General features: G+C 38.9%; 1 protein-coding gene across 3 annotated transcripts in view; it reads right to left on the minus strand.

Annotated features, from left to right (window-relative positions):
• PCTP (phosphatidylcholine transfer protein) overlaps positions 1 to 7,995 on the minus strand; it is a 95,547-nt gene extending 87,552 nt beyond the window's left edge. Inside the window, exon 1 of one of the 3 annotated variants that reach the window (XM_063706250.1) lies at positions 7,725 to 7,984. In XM_063706250.1, the coding sequence (XP_063562320.1) occupies positions 7,725 to 7,865 (141 nt within the window). In that variant the 5' untranslated portion in view covers positions 7,866 to 7,984. Of the gene's footprint in view, positions 1 to 7,724 lie in introns of all 3 variants that reach the window. The other 2 variants (XM_019028584.2, XM_019028585.3) reach the window with 2 other exon arrangements.
• Positions 7,996 to 18,310: the final 10,315 nt, after the last annotated feature.

Here is an 18,310-nt window from a genome sequence, read left to right on the forward strand (position 1 = left end):
AAGGCTGAATGAAATATCAGTGTTTTGTTTTATTAATAGCCACCTCCTGTAATCGCCATACAGCAATCTGGTGAAAGACAGAGTGAGAGCATAAAGCTTGGCTTATACCTGGAGACAGAAGGGAGGCATCTTACTCCTTCCTCTCCCCTCCTTCCACCAAATCTGAACCTTGAGACCAGCATTCTCGCATGGCCTCATACCCATAGGCTTATCCTAAGACAGAAGCGAGGAGAGGCAAAAACTGAGACTCTAACTTATCTACCCAGTTGCACACTCAAGGGAGACAGAAAAGAAGGAGCTGGCCTTGGTCTATGGTGGGAAGTTGAATGCCACAGACGGGTGTCCTGGAGACATGGTGGCTCTGCCCACAAGTAAATTTCAGCTCCGTAAGTGACCAGGGCTCAAGAATGATTCTATCAATCACGCTGGTAATCAGAAGGATGACAGAAAGGAGCAGAACAGTTTTACAATCCTGAAGTAATGGGGCTCATGATGCTAATTGGATTATTATCCCATCTGGGGAAATAGGAGTAGGGATTTCACATCTATAGAGTGAAATCTGTTCTTCTGTGAGTTGGATCTGTGTTTCTCTCTAAAGGCCAAACTTTCTCTCAGCCCAGCCTGCCCAAATGCAGTTTTTCCAGTCATGCTGGTCTTTGAGAATTTTAGTAGGTCAAGAGCACAGGGAAGAACAGTCCCTGGGAAAGTACTGTCTGCTCCTCACCAAACTCTTTGACTAGAAGCCCTATTCAAGGACAAAAACACAATTTAGGCTGTCCCTTCTCACAGTGCCAGATATTTAGATTTAAAAACTTAATAAGTCAAGCCATCAGCCAGAGCTTTTCAGTCCAACATTTATTTTGTCTAAATTGAAGCTGTGAGCCTCTGCGCACTGGTTCCACACTCTATGGGCAGTGAGTGGTTAATGGCATGGTAACGAAGCCTGAAGTTCCTGCAAGGGCCTGACTTGCAGATCACTGGAAGAGCTTTTCTAAGTGACCCATGGCCCTTCTCTCAGGGAAACTTCTCAGCACTGCTCATGGGACCACATTTACTCCCAAGTGACCACTAACTTAAACATCAGGGAGAGGGAGCCCTAAAATGGATGTTGCTTTTGTCTTAAGACATTTTTTGGTCTCACTTTCATCTTTCAATTTCCATTGCATCTCATCTCTAGGGTATTCTCCTGCCTCTGACTTTAGCTCTCAATGTCAGAACTGCCTCAGCACCATGCTAGATGCTCCCCATCCACCAGTGGTTCTCAAAGTGTGGTTCCCGGACCAGTAGCCTCAGCATCACTCAGCAGCTGGTTAGAAATATAATGCATAAAAAAGAAGAGTATCTATCTATCTATCTATACACATACATACATGAACATAGAACTTATTCATTGATGAGAACGTGGATCACATTCATTGACGAGTGTGATTAGTATATACACACACACATATATACATGTGTATATATTCATATATACTATATGTGTGTGTATATATATATACACATACAGTATTTTCCACATATATATACATACGTGTGTGTGTGTGTGTGTGTGTGTGTGTGTCTCAGTTTCCTCATTTGCAAAACCAGGATACTACTTACCTTTCAGAGTTGTTGAGACGATTGGATGAAATGATACATGGCAGAATGGTTCTCAAACTTCAGTGTGTATTAGAATCTCAAACTTGAGCATGCATTGAGTGTGCATTAGAATATATATACACACACACACATGCTTGAGTATATACACATATATATGTGTATATATGTATACATGTATATATGTATATATATTCTAATGCACACTCAATGCATGCTTTTGTGTGTGTACATATATATATCCAAATGCACACTCAATGCATGCTCAAATTTGAGATTCCAATACACACTCAAGTTTGAGAACCATTCTGCCATGTTATCATTTCGTTCAATCCTCTCAACAACCCTGAAAGGTAAGTATTATCCAGGTTTTGCAAATGAGGAAACTGAGATTTCAAAATGAAAAAGTGACCGATCAATATCACCTGGCCAGTAAGTAGGGCCTGGCCCCTGGCCACTCTTCAATCTCATATCCACTCCAGTCCTGTGGGCCTCCTGGCTCCTCCTGGAAAATAAGGCAAGCTCAGCCTGGCTGAGGGACTAGAACCCAGTGTTCCCTCTATCTCAGTGGCTTAAAAGCCAGCATGCTCATATGAATCTCCTGAGAAGCCTAAATATATATATATATATATATATATATATATACACACACACACACACACACACATTCATAATACACACACACACGTGTATAAAACGGTTTTATTATGAAAGATTTCAAACATACAAGAAAGTAGAGAGGACAAAATAATTAACCCCTATGTGAAGGGGGAGCCTCTCAAAAGGACCACCAAAGCCCCACCCTAGACCAGTTAAACCTGAATCCCTAAGGTAGGGCTTGGTATGGTTTGTAAAGCTCTCTAGAGTGATTCCAATGTGCTTGAACTTTGAGAAACACTCTCAGATTCATTTCTCCTCCAGATATTTGCATTATTCAAATCGGCCAAATGTTACCTCCACAGAGGGCCTTTCTGGACTCCCTTATCTGAAACACATCACATCACCCCTGGCTACCCTGCCATGCCATCTCTCTATCCTTTTATCTCGCTTTATTTTCTTTATAACATTTTCTTTAAAGTACTTTATAGCATTTTCCACTGGACATTTCATCACATACTATGGGCTTATTCTCATCAATGAATATGATCCATGTTCAAGAAGCTCATTCATTGAAGCAGCAGCACCATGTTCCTTCTTCACCACTTATCCCCAGGGTCTGTGAAGACAGTAGCACATGGGAGGCAGTTGATGAATATCTCCCAAATGCTTAAATGAATGATAGAGGAACAGAGCTGAGACTCTCACACAGGACTATCTGACTCCAAAATCCATGCTTTTCCCACAATACCCATGGCAGCCCTGGTCTAGTTTTGCTTTAGCCTCTGGAAACAGAATGTAGTTCTTGTATGGAAGCAAGTTGTGTATTTGGTACTGAGTTTATCATAGCAGACTGTTCACATTAGTTATTAGTTATGAGGTCTTATGTGGCTCGCTCAACAACTCTGGATCTTATTTCCATTTGTAAAGTAAGCCCATTCTTGCCTATCTTCCACGTCTGTTTAGAAGGATAAGTGAAAACTTATATGACAGCATTTATAATTTGCAGCATCAAATAAATTTATTATCATCACAACATGGAGAAGAAATAAGAGAGGAAGGAAATAGAGTAGGCAAAGAAAGAAGTAGAGGAAAAAGATGATGGTGTTGGACAGCATGGCTTAGAAGAAACTTTCCAGTCCAGAATTTTGTGATTTAAGAGAAAAATAGAAAACAAAAAAAAATTATCAAAAGTTGTACATCAAAATTGCCCACTTGTCCAAGAACAGGATTCAGAATCATTTGTGTCTACTAAAAAAAAGGACACAATTCTATTATTTTTATTTCAAAATACAATTTGCTACATTGAAATCTCTTTCAAGAGCCTCTACTCTTCTTTCAGTCTTTTAAAAACATGTAACAGTAACTTTGTTACAGCATCATTTAAATCATGGTCACAATTTTCTTTTTCTTTATTCTTGTTTCAAATCTTGCTCAAGAGCCCCAAGAAGCCACATAGCTTTGGCCTTAGGTTGGCCACCTCTATGCTGAGTGTGGGAAGCAAAGCGAAGGGTCATCACAACCAGCTCATACCACACAGTGGCAAGCATGCTATGCACAATCGGGTCCTTAAAGGACCATCAGTCCAACCGACGCCCATAACTTCATAACTAAGCCACTAGAATCTTCAGGGGAGCAACTCTTAGATCCATTTCCATAGATGGAAATCTGACCCATTGCAGATCCTCAATAAAGGCTCAATGAAGTATATAAACAAATTGTCTCTGGTCTCCTTTCTGAATACAGTACTTGTGATATTATGAGCTATATATACAAAATGTATACATATACATACATATGTATATGTGTGTATATAAATATATAATTTACATATGTGTGTATACATATGTGTGGGGGCGTGTGTGTATTGGACATAGAGTATACACACACACCCACATACATACTCCAGTACTGTACATCCAACACACACACGCGCGCACACACACACACACACACACACACACACAGTTTCTATCCACTGTTCCTGGTTCATAACTCTCATAGCCCTTGTTACAGTCTTTTGTACGTTGGTGCACTTTAGGCCTCAGAAGTTGAGCCAAGAGTTGCAAGACCTTCATTCCAGGGAGGGTCCTGCCTCATACCCTGGAAGAAGGAATGTCGCATGGAGAGGCCAAAAGAATCTGGACAGGCCTTCTTGGGTTTCCCCAATCAGTCTATTAATACGAGATCAGACCCTTTCTGTCCAGTCATATTTCAACACTGTTGTCCACGCTTCAATCATGCCTAGCCAATGAAGTTTCCATAAAGGACCCAAGAGGAGGGGGTTCAGAGAGTTTCTGGATAGCTGAACTCATAGAGGTTCCTGGAGGGTGACGCATCCAAGGAGGGCATGGAAGTTCCAAGATCCTTCCCCCATATCTCATCTTATGCATCTGTATACTTTGTAGTATCCTTTATAATAAACCAGTAAATGAAAGCAAGTGTTTCCCTGAGTTCTGTCAGCCTCTCTAGTAAATTAATGGAATCCAAGGAGGGGGTCATGGGATCCCCTATTTACAGCCAGTTGGTCAGAAGCACAGGTAAAACAACCTGGGGCTTTCAACTGGCATTACAAGTGGCAGGGAAGAGGGGGTTAATCTTGTGGGACTGGGACCTCAACCTATGGGATCTGACACTATTTCCAGGTAGGTAGTGTCAATACTGAACAGGAGGACACCTAGCTGACGTCCACCGCAAAACTGACTGCTTACTTGGTGTTTGGAGAGAAATCCTCAGACATTTGGTCACAGGAGTCTTCTGTGCTTCTGTGTTGTTGGCGATGTTGAGATAATGAAAAAAACACAGTTTGAGTTTTTTCTCCAACACTGTACTGTACTTCCAATAATGAGGACTCATCCTCCTAAGACGGTCCATCCCACATGCTGGAAGCTTTATTAGAAAAAGAGTGTGTGTGGCTTGGGGAAAGAGTAGGGGCTTCATGGGCAGATGGACTTGGATCTAAATCCCAGTTTTATTCACCACTTCTTAGCCGTGTGCTTTGTATATGCCACTGACTTTCCCTGGACCTCAACTGCCTCGTCTGTATACAGGGAAGATGGCACAGTGGTCTTGGCTCGCTAGAGGAGAAGATGTCAGGTCTATGGTAATGGGAGAGAATGATGGAAATGTGGGTTGAGACCAAATTAGTTCAGTGTACCCACCAGGCAGCATTTGCCTTCTGTTTGGAGAGGCAATGCAGGAGCATGTTGAAGACACAGGACTGGAGGCAGACAGCTGGGTTTGGATCCTAGCTGGAATCTTGAGAAACCAACTTAACCTTTCTATGCATTCATTTATATATAGGTAAAAAGGTGATCATCATAGTACCTTATCATAGGGTTGATGCAAGGATTGAGTAAATCAATACTTCCAAAACACTTAGCACCTGAATTATAAGAAATCATGCAATAAATGTTAGCTATTACAGTGATGATGATTGTTATTTCTGCAATCAATAGGCCACTGAAAAGGTAGTGATAAGATCACTGCTTCTCAGATGTTTGATTGCACTGGAAGGTGTAGGATAGACAGGAGCAGAGAGCTGGTAGGCCAAAAACTAGTTAAGAGGTCACTGCAATTCTAAGTGAGGGGTGCTGAGTACCCAAAGTAGCAAAGATAAAGGAAAGAAAATGGGAGGAAATAAGCCAGATGGTAGACACGTCTGAGCAGTTGAATCAACAAAACTTGGCCAAAGCCTTGATGTGGCTGGTAAGAAAAATGGAATAGCTGAGAAGATAAAAGAATTTTGCCTGGCTGGGTGTGGTGGCTCATCCCTGTAATCCCAGCACTTTGGGAGGCTGAGGGCTGAGGCAGGAGGACTGCTTGAGCCCAGGAGTTCCAAGACCAACCTGGGCAACATAGCAAGGCCTCATCTCTAAAAAATAAAAATTAAAAGAAAGACTTTTTCTGAAAATGTATCAATTTTCAAACTAAGGTACCTTTTAAAGTTACCCTGAGAAATTAATTCTGCTTGTTCTAGACTGCGAACTTCTTGATCATCTTGTTAAACCCAATGGTCCTAGTACACAGCAAGCATTCAGAGTTTGTTGAGTGAGTAATCCATCAAGATATAACATCTGTATACAGAAAAAAAGTAAATATGGCAGCTTAGCCACTTGCAGTATCTGCTGTGTTCTGGATTATGTAAAGGCCAGCCCTACTAATTTGTAAGTATTCCAAATAACATGTTTTACAGTCCCACTAACTGGAGAGGGACGGACTGCATCCAAAGCAAATATATATGTATTTAGACAGGAAATTTCTTCATAATACCTATATTCTCCATTTATTTAGAGTAGGGTTTCTTGACCTTGGCAATATTACAATTTGGGACTGGATAATTCTTCCCCGGGAGAGGTATGGGGTCACTGTCCTGTGCATTGTAGAGTTATTTACAGCTATCAAATTTTCACACATATCTGACAGATTGTATTTGAACCCCCTAACAACCCTGCAATGAGACAGGCAGAGTTTTCATTCCTGTTTAACAGGTGAGCAACTTCTAAATATTGCAAACGTTTGCTTTCTGTTTTAAAATATAAAAATACTATATTTGATGTAAACAAAAATGCAAGTGCCTAAAAAGGCAACCACATGTTTGACATTCACAAGATCATGAACCCTCCAATCCCACCTCTGCTATTCACTTATTTGGGCCATTTCAGGAGTGACTTCACCCTTGAGGCCTGTTGCTTTCACCTATGAAACTTGGGGTTTAACCAGGTGAGCATGAGGTATCCTCCTAACTCTAACACTATAATATCCTGGTCCTGTATTAGGAAACTTCAGTTTCACCCACATTACCTGCAGGCGACTTTTAACCTACTTGCCATGCTGCGACTATTACACAAAGCAACTGATGACGAGCCTTGGATGACAGGCCTCAGGGGCAATGCCTTCCACCTGGATGGCTACCTGGTTCCAAAGACTTCAACAACCAATCCCATTCCTCCTACATCTTTACTCCTGCCTGAAGATTCGGACTCAATTTATTAAGAGCAACTTGGAAGGAAGGGGCAACAACCAAAAGAAACGAGTCACTAAAACAGTAGGGCCCTTCTCGGCAACCCCTGACACCACCCTGCACATCCAGTCCTTGAAAAGTTCTGTTTCTTTTCCTCCTATATCCAAGCCCTAAGATACCGCCCCTCCCCCACCCCAGCCCCCATATGCCACTGACACGCATTGGAGAGTGAGGATCAACGTCCCTTGCAGACGTGTGCACGGGCCTAGGAACCAGCTGACCCACGTTTCAACTCTCATTAACTTCTAACTACATGCCCCGTCGGGCCTGACCTGAGGCTGAACTCCTGTGACCTTCCAACTGCCCTGGATCTGCACGGCAGTCACTTGGAGGCACCGCCCCTGCGCTAGCTCCAGAGCTTGAGACAGGGTCCGGGCGGAGCTCCTTCCTGAGCCGGAGAAGACCCGCCCCTGTCCCTTCCGCGACTGCCGCCCCGCACTCCCTGCGGGGAGGTCGACCCCGGCGCATTCTAGGCCCCGCGGTCCTCCAGCGGGCTGGCCGCTACCTTGTCCAGCAGCCGGTAGATGCTGATGCCCGAGGTCTCCACTAGGAGCTGCCAGTCGGCCCCGGCCAGAGCGGGCTGCTGGAGCTCGGCGCAGGCCTCCCAGAACTGCTCCTCCGAGAAGCCTCCCGCGGCCAGCTCCATCCTTCCGCAGTCCGGGCTCCTCCGCCTGGAGGGCAGGCCGCGGACACCCTTGGTGTGGGCCTGGGGGCGGGGTGACCGGGCTGCCCCGGCTGCCCCGGCTGCCCCAGCGTCATTGGCAGGAAACTGAGGAGAAGGCGGGGCCTAGACTGGAGGAGCGGCCTGAGGGTGGGGCCCTGGAGGGGCGGGCCTAGAAAAGCGGGCGGGGCTGAGCAAGGAGTGAGGAGGATAGACAAGAAGTAAAAGGAGAAAAATTGGACTTGATGTAGGGAAGGAAGGAAGAGCTGGAGAAGTGAGGAGGCTTCCAGAGGGAAGGGAAAAGGAAGAGGAAGGGAGACAGTGATGTCACCTCAAAAACAGCTCCTCAGTAGCCCATCCCATACTCCCTGCTACTCCCATAACCTACAGACCTGTTTGAGTGTCTCTCATTTACCTTTCTGAATAAAGTAGAGAAAGACTCTTTGGTAGACATGAGAGGAGAGGTGGGCAGAGTAGAAATGCTGGAAAAATCCTAAGGGTTCAAATGCCAGAGGTGTATTTCAATATAATTTCTCTTCTTTCTGCTATACATTGTAAAACATTATTCTGAGACGAGGTCCATTGGATTCCCCAGAAGACTCTAGGGGGTCATAACACCAAAACAGTTTAGAAACCTAATCCATAATGGATCTACAAGGTTGTTGCCACCCTTGAGGGTAGAAACTGATCTGAAAGGTGTTGTACTATCCACCTAGGATTTCTGCAACTTGCATAATTTAGCTCACTGTGCAACTCAAACATCTTCTTGTTCCTTTGAAGTTCCTTGAGTAATACTGTATTTCCCACCAGCAGACTGTACTACCTGACTTTGAATAAAGTAGGTCGTTTAAACATCAAAACGATGTAACAGCCACATGAGTGCCAATAAACTCTGGAAACTCATGTTTCCTAATCTGTAAAATGGGTCAAGAATTGTGCTACCAGTTACAGCTGAGGAGGTGGTTGGACAAGGAATAATTTTGCACAGTGCCCGTCCAAGTAAATGTTCAATAACAATTTCCACTTGTTTTGCATTACTATATTGAAATGCTTTTCTTTCCTTACTTGAAAGAAAGTTGATGGCAAAGTCTTCATTTATGCAAATTTCCGATCAGGCAAATGATCACATTTGGCAGCTTGCTTAGTTAGACACAGCAGAGATAAATAATTGCTTTCCTCAAGTCGGTCCTGGTTCTGTTTGGTTTTATAGGTGTGGAAAGAGGGATGTGAAATTTTCCTAGACTAAATGCACAAAAGTTTAGACTAGACATACTTTCCCACTGTTTTATAACTCCTTTATAAATTTTCTATGTATTGTAAATCCATATTTTATTTAAATGGAAATTCATTGCTTGAAAAACCAATTGTGTAAAAACTATTGGCTATGAAGTATTTTCAAGTATCTTCAAGGAATCCATTGTAAAGGTTTGATTTGATAAAGCTTTATTACTATATGGCAATAGACTAATGGAGACAAGCATAAGAGCACAAACGACATCATGCAAGATATAAAGCACGCACTTCAAATTGTATTTGTTGTATGTGTTTAAAAGTGTGTTGCCTAATAAACTCAGGAGAAAAATAAATATATCCTTGAATATTCTGAGATTTACACTCAGTTATTTTATTACAGTTAATGAAAGAATAATGTTAGGAAATATTTTATGGTATCTCTAAAGTCTAAAAACAGCTAGGAAAGGGATCCAGGAAGGCCTGTTCTTGAGAAGTTGCCTTAATAGCCTGTTTCCTTTGTGAAAAAAAAACTCTCTGAAACAACTTCTGGCAAAATGGCAGCTAAAGCTCCTGGCTTCAAACATGGAAATGTTGGTTAAAACGTGTTGAAAATAGTTGTAAATACATAGTTTAGCTGAAAAGTGAAAAAGGATACTTCCAGGTTTCAGAAAGGGAAGAGAGAATGAAAGCCAGCAACACCAGCTCCTGTATATTCTTAGAATGGATGACTGGTCCTCTCCCCACCTCCCCATGCAATGTTTCCCAGTGGAGGAACTTCCATTAGGTAAATATGTTTGACCTCACTCATTTGCTCAACTCCTACTCTGGAGAAGATGGGTGATTTAAATGCAGCCATGCATTGCTTAATGACAGGGATATATTCTGAGAAATGTGTCATCGGGCAATTGCATCCTAAAGCATACATCATAGAGTGCACTTAAACCAACCTAGATGGTAGATTCTACTACATATGTAGGCTGTATGGTACAGCCTATTGTTCCTGGGCCAGAAACCTGTACAGCAGGTTACTGTACTGAATACTGAAGGCAATTGTGACACAATGGTATTTGTGTATCTAAACCTAATTAACATAGAAAAGGTAAAATAAAAATATGGTGCTATAATCATATGGGACCATCATCATATAGGCAATTCAACATTAACCAAAATGTTATTATGATGTGCATGACTGTAGTTGATGAGTTTAGGAGAAGGAACTACTGGTCAGGTCTAGATCAACCCTTCTGGCTCTTCCTTTTTGGCAACTGTCTACTCGTAGAAAATATGCATTCTCATCTGCCCTAGGTTGTATAGTAGACTCAAGAGGACAGGCTCTGACACCAGAATCTAGGTTTCCTAATGATGCCTGTGCCTGGATGGCAAGTTTGATTATAGGCAGAGTGTTATAATTCTATTGTTGCCACAAACCCAAGCCCTGTTCTCCAAGCAGCTTTATTTGTAATAAAGGTGAAATGCTGATCCATTGTCTGATTAGCATCTACCTTTAATGTGATTCAGAATGCAGATGGGGAAGAGAAGAGCATTGACTTTGAAAAATAACCAAGTAGACCCTCCATAAATACAAAATATAGTTATTAAAATTAAAAATTTAAAAGAAAGGTAAAATGGTTGCCCTACCACAGTTCAAGAGAGATCAGGGAATAAGAAAGTAGCTGTGATGAGTAAATTCCCAGGAAGCAGAACAGAGGTATAAAGAAATGGAAAACATGAAAGAGTAATTAAGAAACATGAAGGACACATTGAAAAGGCTAAACACTTCTGACTGAAGCCCAATAAGCAGAGAATAAAGAGGCCAGGGGATGGGATGGGTGGGTGGGGAGAATACAGAAAAAAAAGGCACATATAAAAATAAAGTGGAACAAAAGTTCTAACCTACAGAAACCTGGAACAAGGGAGGGCAAGATCAGAGTTGTGTTAAGGAGGCAGATGCAAGATATTAACTTTAGTGTTTTTTAGTTTACTTTAACTGTGCAAATTAAACTTTAAGGATATGAATGCTCACAAGTCAAAGATAAAAAAAAACCTACCCAATAAAAATAGGTAAAAAAAAAATTTAAACAGACACTTCACCAAAAAATATATACTGGTGGCAAATAAGAATATGAAAAGATGCTCAACAACATTAGTCAATAGGGTCATGTAAATTAAAATCACAATTAAGTGCCACTACGGCTATTTTAGAATAGCTAAAATTAAAAAGATTAATCAAAGCAAGTGTTGGCAAGGATGCTGAGGAAGTAGAACTCTCATACATTGCTGGTAGAAATGAAAACAGTACAAATGCTTTGGAAAACTGACAATTTTTTTAAAAAGTTAAACATACACTTACCATACAATCCAATCATCATACTCCTAGGTATTCACCCAAGAGAAAAAAATAAAGCATTGTTCAAACATCGACTTGTACACAAATGTTCATGGAAGCTTTATTTGTATTAGCCCCAAACTGGAAACAACCCAAATGACCTTTAATGGGTGAATGGATAAAACAAGTTGTGATATATTCAGCAATGCAGTACAATTCAGTGTGTGTGTGTGTGTGTGTGTGTGTGTGTGTGTGTGTGTGTATGTTCCTTGATCTGTTCATTAAAATGATCTGGAAGCCTAGAAGCATTGGCACGCCATTAGCATTGAGCGCAGCTGTGGCCAGTTCTTGGTTTCTATATATCATTGTCTACTAAAAGATTCTTGGAAAAAAGACTGATTCTAGAAATGGGGCAGGGAACTTCTAAAGTAAGCCTAAAACATGTTGTGCCTGAGAATAAGGAGAGATGTTCAAAGACAATTAGAGTTATGTCTAAAAGATATGGGAGTTGGCTTGAAAGAGTTCCCAGTCTCCAAATTTTGGGAAATTTGAGATCACAAAGAATAGTTATAGTAATAGATTATAAAATATTGGATTTAAAAAGAAATCTGTGTGTCCACAGTGTTACTCAATTAAAAAAAAAGTAGAGAAGAAAAATAGGGAAGACAGAGAGGAGAAAATTTCTTCTTTAGAAAAGAACGCCAAAAAATTCAGGTAGAAAGAATGTCAACATTTGAAAACTTGCATTCTTTGACCCCCTATTAATAATTAATAGATGTAGGCAAGGATCATAAATGGATGCTGCAACCACTGGGTGAAAGGGTATGCAGATTAGACTTTTCATTTGATTGCGAAGAATCACCCATTGATTACTTACTACGTACAGTCAGGAAAGTGTAACTTTATAATGGGAAGATCTAGTGGTTGCCACCTTAACCAAGCTATCAATTGCATCACAAATAGTGCGACAACTGACATCACAGCCTCCATGACATGATGCAATAAGTTTATAATATCACCTAAACATTTTTGCCAAAATATCTAACTTGTAACTAGTCATAAGACCCCAATCAGACAAATCCAGTAAGTGGAAAATTCCTCAGAATAACTAGTAAAACAATTCAATATGAAAGAAACTATTCTAAAAGTCAAGGGAAATAACAATTAAGTGTCATGCATAAATCTTGAGTCATGGATTAGGAAAAAGCCATTAAAAGGCATTTCTGGGATAATTGGGGGTATTTGTTTATGCACCACTTTTAGAAAATATTATAAAACTATTGTTGACTTTGTAGGTGTAAAAAATGTTATTGTGGTTGAGTGGAATAATATTCTTATTCTTGAGAAATGAATGCTGAATTATTTAGGGGTGAAGCAGCATGATACTTGCATCTTATGTTCAGATGGTTCCATTGAAAAAAGTGTGATTGATATATAGATAGAAAAGCAAAAGTGACAAAATAAATAATTGATAAATTTAGATGAAAGGTAGCCAGGATTTTATTTTCTATTTCTTCAACTTTTCTGCATATTTGAAATTATTCAAAATAAAAATTTAGGAAAAACCCAGATATATGTATTTATAAGAGACAATAACTAAAACATAATTACACAGAAATGTGAAGTTAAAGGTATGGATAATATATACAAGTAAATCTGAAACAAAAGAAAGCTTGTGTGACTACTAAAATATCAGACTAAATGGACTTTAAAAGAAAAAAGTTAATAGAAGTTTCTGAGTTAATGGTAAAAGGATAACTCTTCAGGTATTCGGAATGCTTAAATTTGTATGTATTTATTTTACAACTTAATCTCAAATATGTAAGGCAAAAATTATCATCAGTATAAGGAGAAATCAGCAAATTCATCATTACAGTGGAACATTTTAAGGCTCTTTTTTAGGAAATTGACCAAGCAGACAAAAAAACTGGTGGATAGGGAAGATTTAAGCATAAAACTCATATGCTTGATCTAAAGGTCATATATAGAACCTCATACTCAATAAGTAGAACACACCAACATTTGCAAATCCTCATAAAACATTCATTAAAATTGGCAATCTTGTAAGCCACAAAGGATGTTTTCAACAAATACAGAAGAATTAATACTGTTCTCCAATGACAATGCAAAAAAAGAAAAAAGAAAAAGAAGAAGAAGAAGGAGAAAATGAACAAAAATAGCCAGTTTCTGCCCCCTATACATTTGGAAACAACAAAACAAAACAAATACATACTTATTCCAGGAGCTAGCCCACAACTAATTCCCTGTAATAAATTCATTTCTGCTTAGATACCTAGAGAGTGTTTGTTTTCTGCACTGACCTCTCACTGATACTATACATATGGCTTAAGATATTTAATATTTTAAACACCATTTCTATCTATACAAACTATAAACCCAATGGTATTTAAATAGATTTCCATAAAGGGTGTTCAAGGAACTTGACACACCAATTCTAAAATTCATAAGAAAGTGTTAAAGGTCATGCGATTTGAAAACATAGGAAAGCCATTTTTTAAAGTAGGAGGGAAAAAATAAAAATATTCCCTGTAAGATATTAGGATTTATCATAAAGAAAATAATATAATATTGACCTAGGGCTAGGGAAAAAATGATTTTAAAAAAACTCATGTAACAGCTTTCTATCCATCATCAAGTCCATGTACATTTTGAAACACAGTACATAAGCACGGATGGACAATTTTAAAACTGCTGTTGGAACAACTGGCTATCCTTATTTTTAAAATTATATTCCTGTATCATATCATACAATAATGGAAATTGCAGACATGTAAAGAACCAACTGCATAAGGCAAAATGTGGAAACTTTTAAATTATAATATAGGAGTAAATCTTTATGACCTAAAAGTTAAAAAAAAATTCTTAAAGACAAAATACAGAACAAACCATAAAAGATTAATTATTGCCTACTTTAAAAAGCAAGAGTTCTTGTTCAGTCATACACTATAAACAAATTAAAATCCATCACATAGATTGGTAGAAGACATTTGTTACTCACATAGCCAACAAAGGATCGATATTGAAAATATACAACAAAATTTCAGAAATCAATAAGAAAGCCCAAATAATGCAACTGAGAATATGAACAGTGGAAAAAACCCAAACAGCATATATACAAGGAAAAGCTGTTCTACTTACACAGTAATTGGAAAAATGCAAAATCAGTTGTACCATTTCATTTACAGAAAATTGGCAAAAACTTTAAAATCTGACTTTAGGTGTTGGTGAATTTTCAGGGAAATGGAAGTTCCAACATAAAACATTCTGGTTAAAGTGCAAATAGTAGTTTTAAAAACAACTCAACAAGACCTATTAAATGTGAGAATACACACAGTCTGACCCAGCAGTTCCACTTTTGAGTATACCTGAGAGAACTGATAATATTGCATAAGGATGCACATTATTTTAGTGGAAAAAACTTGGAAACAACATAAATATCCACCAACCACAGAGTAAATAAATAAATAAATATGTTCATCTGATAATTTTTTAAATAAAAAATATATATACTTGCATATCATGAATAAATCTTGAGAACTGTTAAATGAAAAAAGCAAGTCACAGAAGGATGTACAGGGTAAGAAACTTCATAGTGTTTATAAACTATACATATGCCCTGAAGTGTTTAAAATGTAAATAGGAGGGATTCAGATTAACTTCAGTGGTAGCTGTAATATTTTATTTTTTAAAAAAATTATAAAGTAAATAAGGCATGATATTAATGTATATGCTGGGTGGTGGGTTCATGAATGTTCTATTACTATCTGCCCCTTTTGGTGTTTTTGAATTACACACAATTTAAATTAAAAAATTCTAATAAAGGTATAATTATAATGAAAAAATAGCAGAAGAAAAACACCATTTTGGAATGCTATTAAAAATGAATGAATGAATGTTCACAGATGTCTAACTGCATAGAGAACACACATGCATTACCTGTTGATCAACTTTTTTCAAGAAATTGAGATACTAAAAGTATACAGTAGTCCTCCCTTATCCTCAGGGGATGTGTTTCTAGACCCCCAGGGGGTACCTGAAACCACGGATAGTACTGAACCCTGCAAACACTATGATTTTTCTTTACTGAACCCTACATACACTATGTTTTTCCCTACCTATGCATACCTGTGATAAAATTTAGTTCATAAATTATGCACAGTAAGATATTAACAACAATAACTATTCATCACATAGGATAATTAAGTAAAATAAGGGTTACTTGAAGAAAGGCACTGAATTATCATGACAATCTGATAACTGAGCTGGCTGCCTTCCAGCAGGTGAGTCACTCAACATAGACAGAGTGGATACACTGGACAAAGGAATAATTCATGTCCCAGGTGGAAGGGGGTGAGATGGTGCAACATTTCACCACACTGTTCAGAATGGCACACAATTTAAAACTTATGAATTCTTTTATTTCTGGAAGTTTTCCTTTGAATATTTTCAGACCTCAGTTGACAAGTAACCAAAACCTGAAAAAATGAAACCATGGCTAAGGGGAGGCTACTGTATCTGTTCTTATTTACTAGTAAAAGCTATTATGCACCAAGCAATTGAGAAGTGAATGAAATATGTGGTATCATAGAGAAAACATCTGGGTAAGATCAGAACTTCTCACTTCCCCTAAAGATATTTTTCACATTGTAGAATTAATTTGGTATGTGGATTCCCAAGATAAGAGTCAAGGACAAGTTCTAGTCACTTTAAGAACCAGACAAGTCACTTTAATTTTTTAAACCTGTTTACTTAACAGTGATGTAAAAATAATAATGCCGATCTCAAGGATTTGCTGACATGATTAAACAGATAATATGAGCAACAGCACTCCGAAAAGTGAAAGTGAACACTTGATAGGCATTTCTAAATTCTGCAGCAGAGTCGATTTTAATGTTTCAATTGCCATCCAAATCAGTTTAGTTCTAGTCTATTCAACTTGTACTATTGCATGTCTACTCCTATTAAAGTACAGTAGCACGTCTGTAATCCCAGCTACTCAGGAGGCCGAGGCAGGAGAATCACTGGAACCTAGGAGGCAGAGGTTACAGTGAGCCAAGATCGCGCCACTACACTCCCACCTGCGGGACAAAGTGAGAATACATCACACACACACACACATACACACACACACACACAAACACTAGAGTTTTATCATGGTAGGGCAATGAAGAAGCAAAAAAAAAAAAATGTCATTTTATAAGCTTTAGAGACCACTGTTGCTGGCCTCTAAAGCTTATAAAATAACTTGCAACAGTCAGTTAATAATAGTTTAAGCCTGCCGAGTACTCATTATGGACCAGGAACTATGCTAAGTGTTTTCATTTAATTCCAACAATGCCACCGTGAAGTTAGTTCTATTATAATCTCCAGGTTGCACAGGAAGAAACTGAAGTTTAGAGAAGCGAAGTAAGTTGTCCAAGGTCTCATGGGCAGGTCAAAGGCAGAGCTGAAGTTTAGAGTCAGTTCTGTGAGATTTCAGAGCCCCCTTTCTCATGTTTTGGGCATCTATTATGGATGTCAAATCTGCAGGCATGAAGCAGTGAACACAGCTTCTAACCCCATTACATTTATAAAGGTCTTCATTACCAAAAGGCTTTTTACGAACCATTATAGCCATAAATGTCATATAATGTCATGCTGAAAAATAATTTAGATATCACCTTTAATGTATTCTCTTTCTTATTTATGTATTCATTCATTTGACAATTGTGTATTTATCATTAATAAATATTTGTCAAATGAGTGAGTACACTAATAGATAAAAGAATACATTAAAGGCTACATCTGAAAGCTCCTTCAGTATAAATTTTTATGGTTTCATGGCCATAATGGCTGCTGTAGAGTACAAAGATGTATCAGATGCCAAATCTCATCCTTAACCAGTAGTCCATGTAAACACATGAACACAAACAACGAATTGCAGAAATCATTTTATGTACATGTTATGTGTTATCGAGTCTACCACTTTCATTTTACAGATGAGGGAATTGAGGCACAAGGATTGGATAATAACTTTGTTATTCAGTTAGTCAAACCATGTTGTCATACATCCATAAAGACTGAGAGTCCATGGTATATTTAGCCTGCTAACAAAAGTAAAATAAGAACATGAAAATCAGATGTTAGGAAAGATGAGTTTACAGTTTTACCTGTTAATACAGATACTTTATTTGAAACTCACTAAACAAAATTGACAGTTCAGAACACTAGGTTTGTTTGAATCCTGGAAGGGATCAGAGAATAAAGTCATCACTCACCTTTCTTCCAGTAACGGGATTCCACAGACAAGCTGGATGTATTGTATTACGAAGTCCCTTCCGTTCCCTGATTCATCATGGCAGGAGATCCAAGTTCAACACCAGGATATTTCAGCCCGAAAGTCTAGAGTTACACTTGGGCTGTGATCCCCTGACTACAGAACTGCACCCTCATACTAATCTGCATAAATATCGATGTCTTTTTTCCTGCACCTGAAATCTTCACTTTATAGTGGAGGTCTCAAGTTTGGATCAGAGTCCCGGCTGTCTTTCTCTGGGAAAGTAGACTATGCTCTGCGTGACCTCAGCAGACTTAATATAGACCACTTCCGCCAGGGAAGAAAACTTATTTAGGCGCCTCCTGCTTGCTTTTTCACTAAGGTTGTGTGTCCATGAGGACAAATCAGATTTGTTTGGAAGTTTGAAAACCTTACAACTATATTTTTCTGCTTTCTTCAAACCCTATATCCGATTTGTCAACAATTTTTCCATTTCTACTTCCCACATAGCTGAAATCTGTTCACTTCTTTCTATCTGGACTGCCCACCCAGCTGAAGCCACTATCAATGTTGCCCTGATGATTCAGTGACCTT

Source organism: Gorilla gorilla, chromosome 4, assembly GCF_029281585.2.
Source record: "Gorilla gorilla gorilla isolate KB3781 chromosome 4, NHGRI_mGorGor1-v2.1_pri, whole genome shotgun sequence".
Taxonomy (NCBI): domain Eukaryota; kingdom Metazoa; phylum Chordata; class Mammalia; order Primates; family Hominidae; genus Gorilla; species Gorilla gorilla.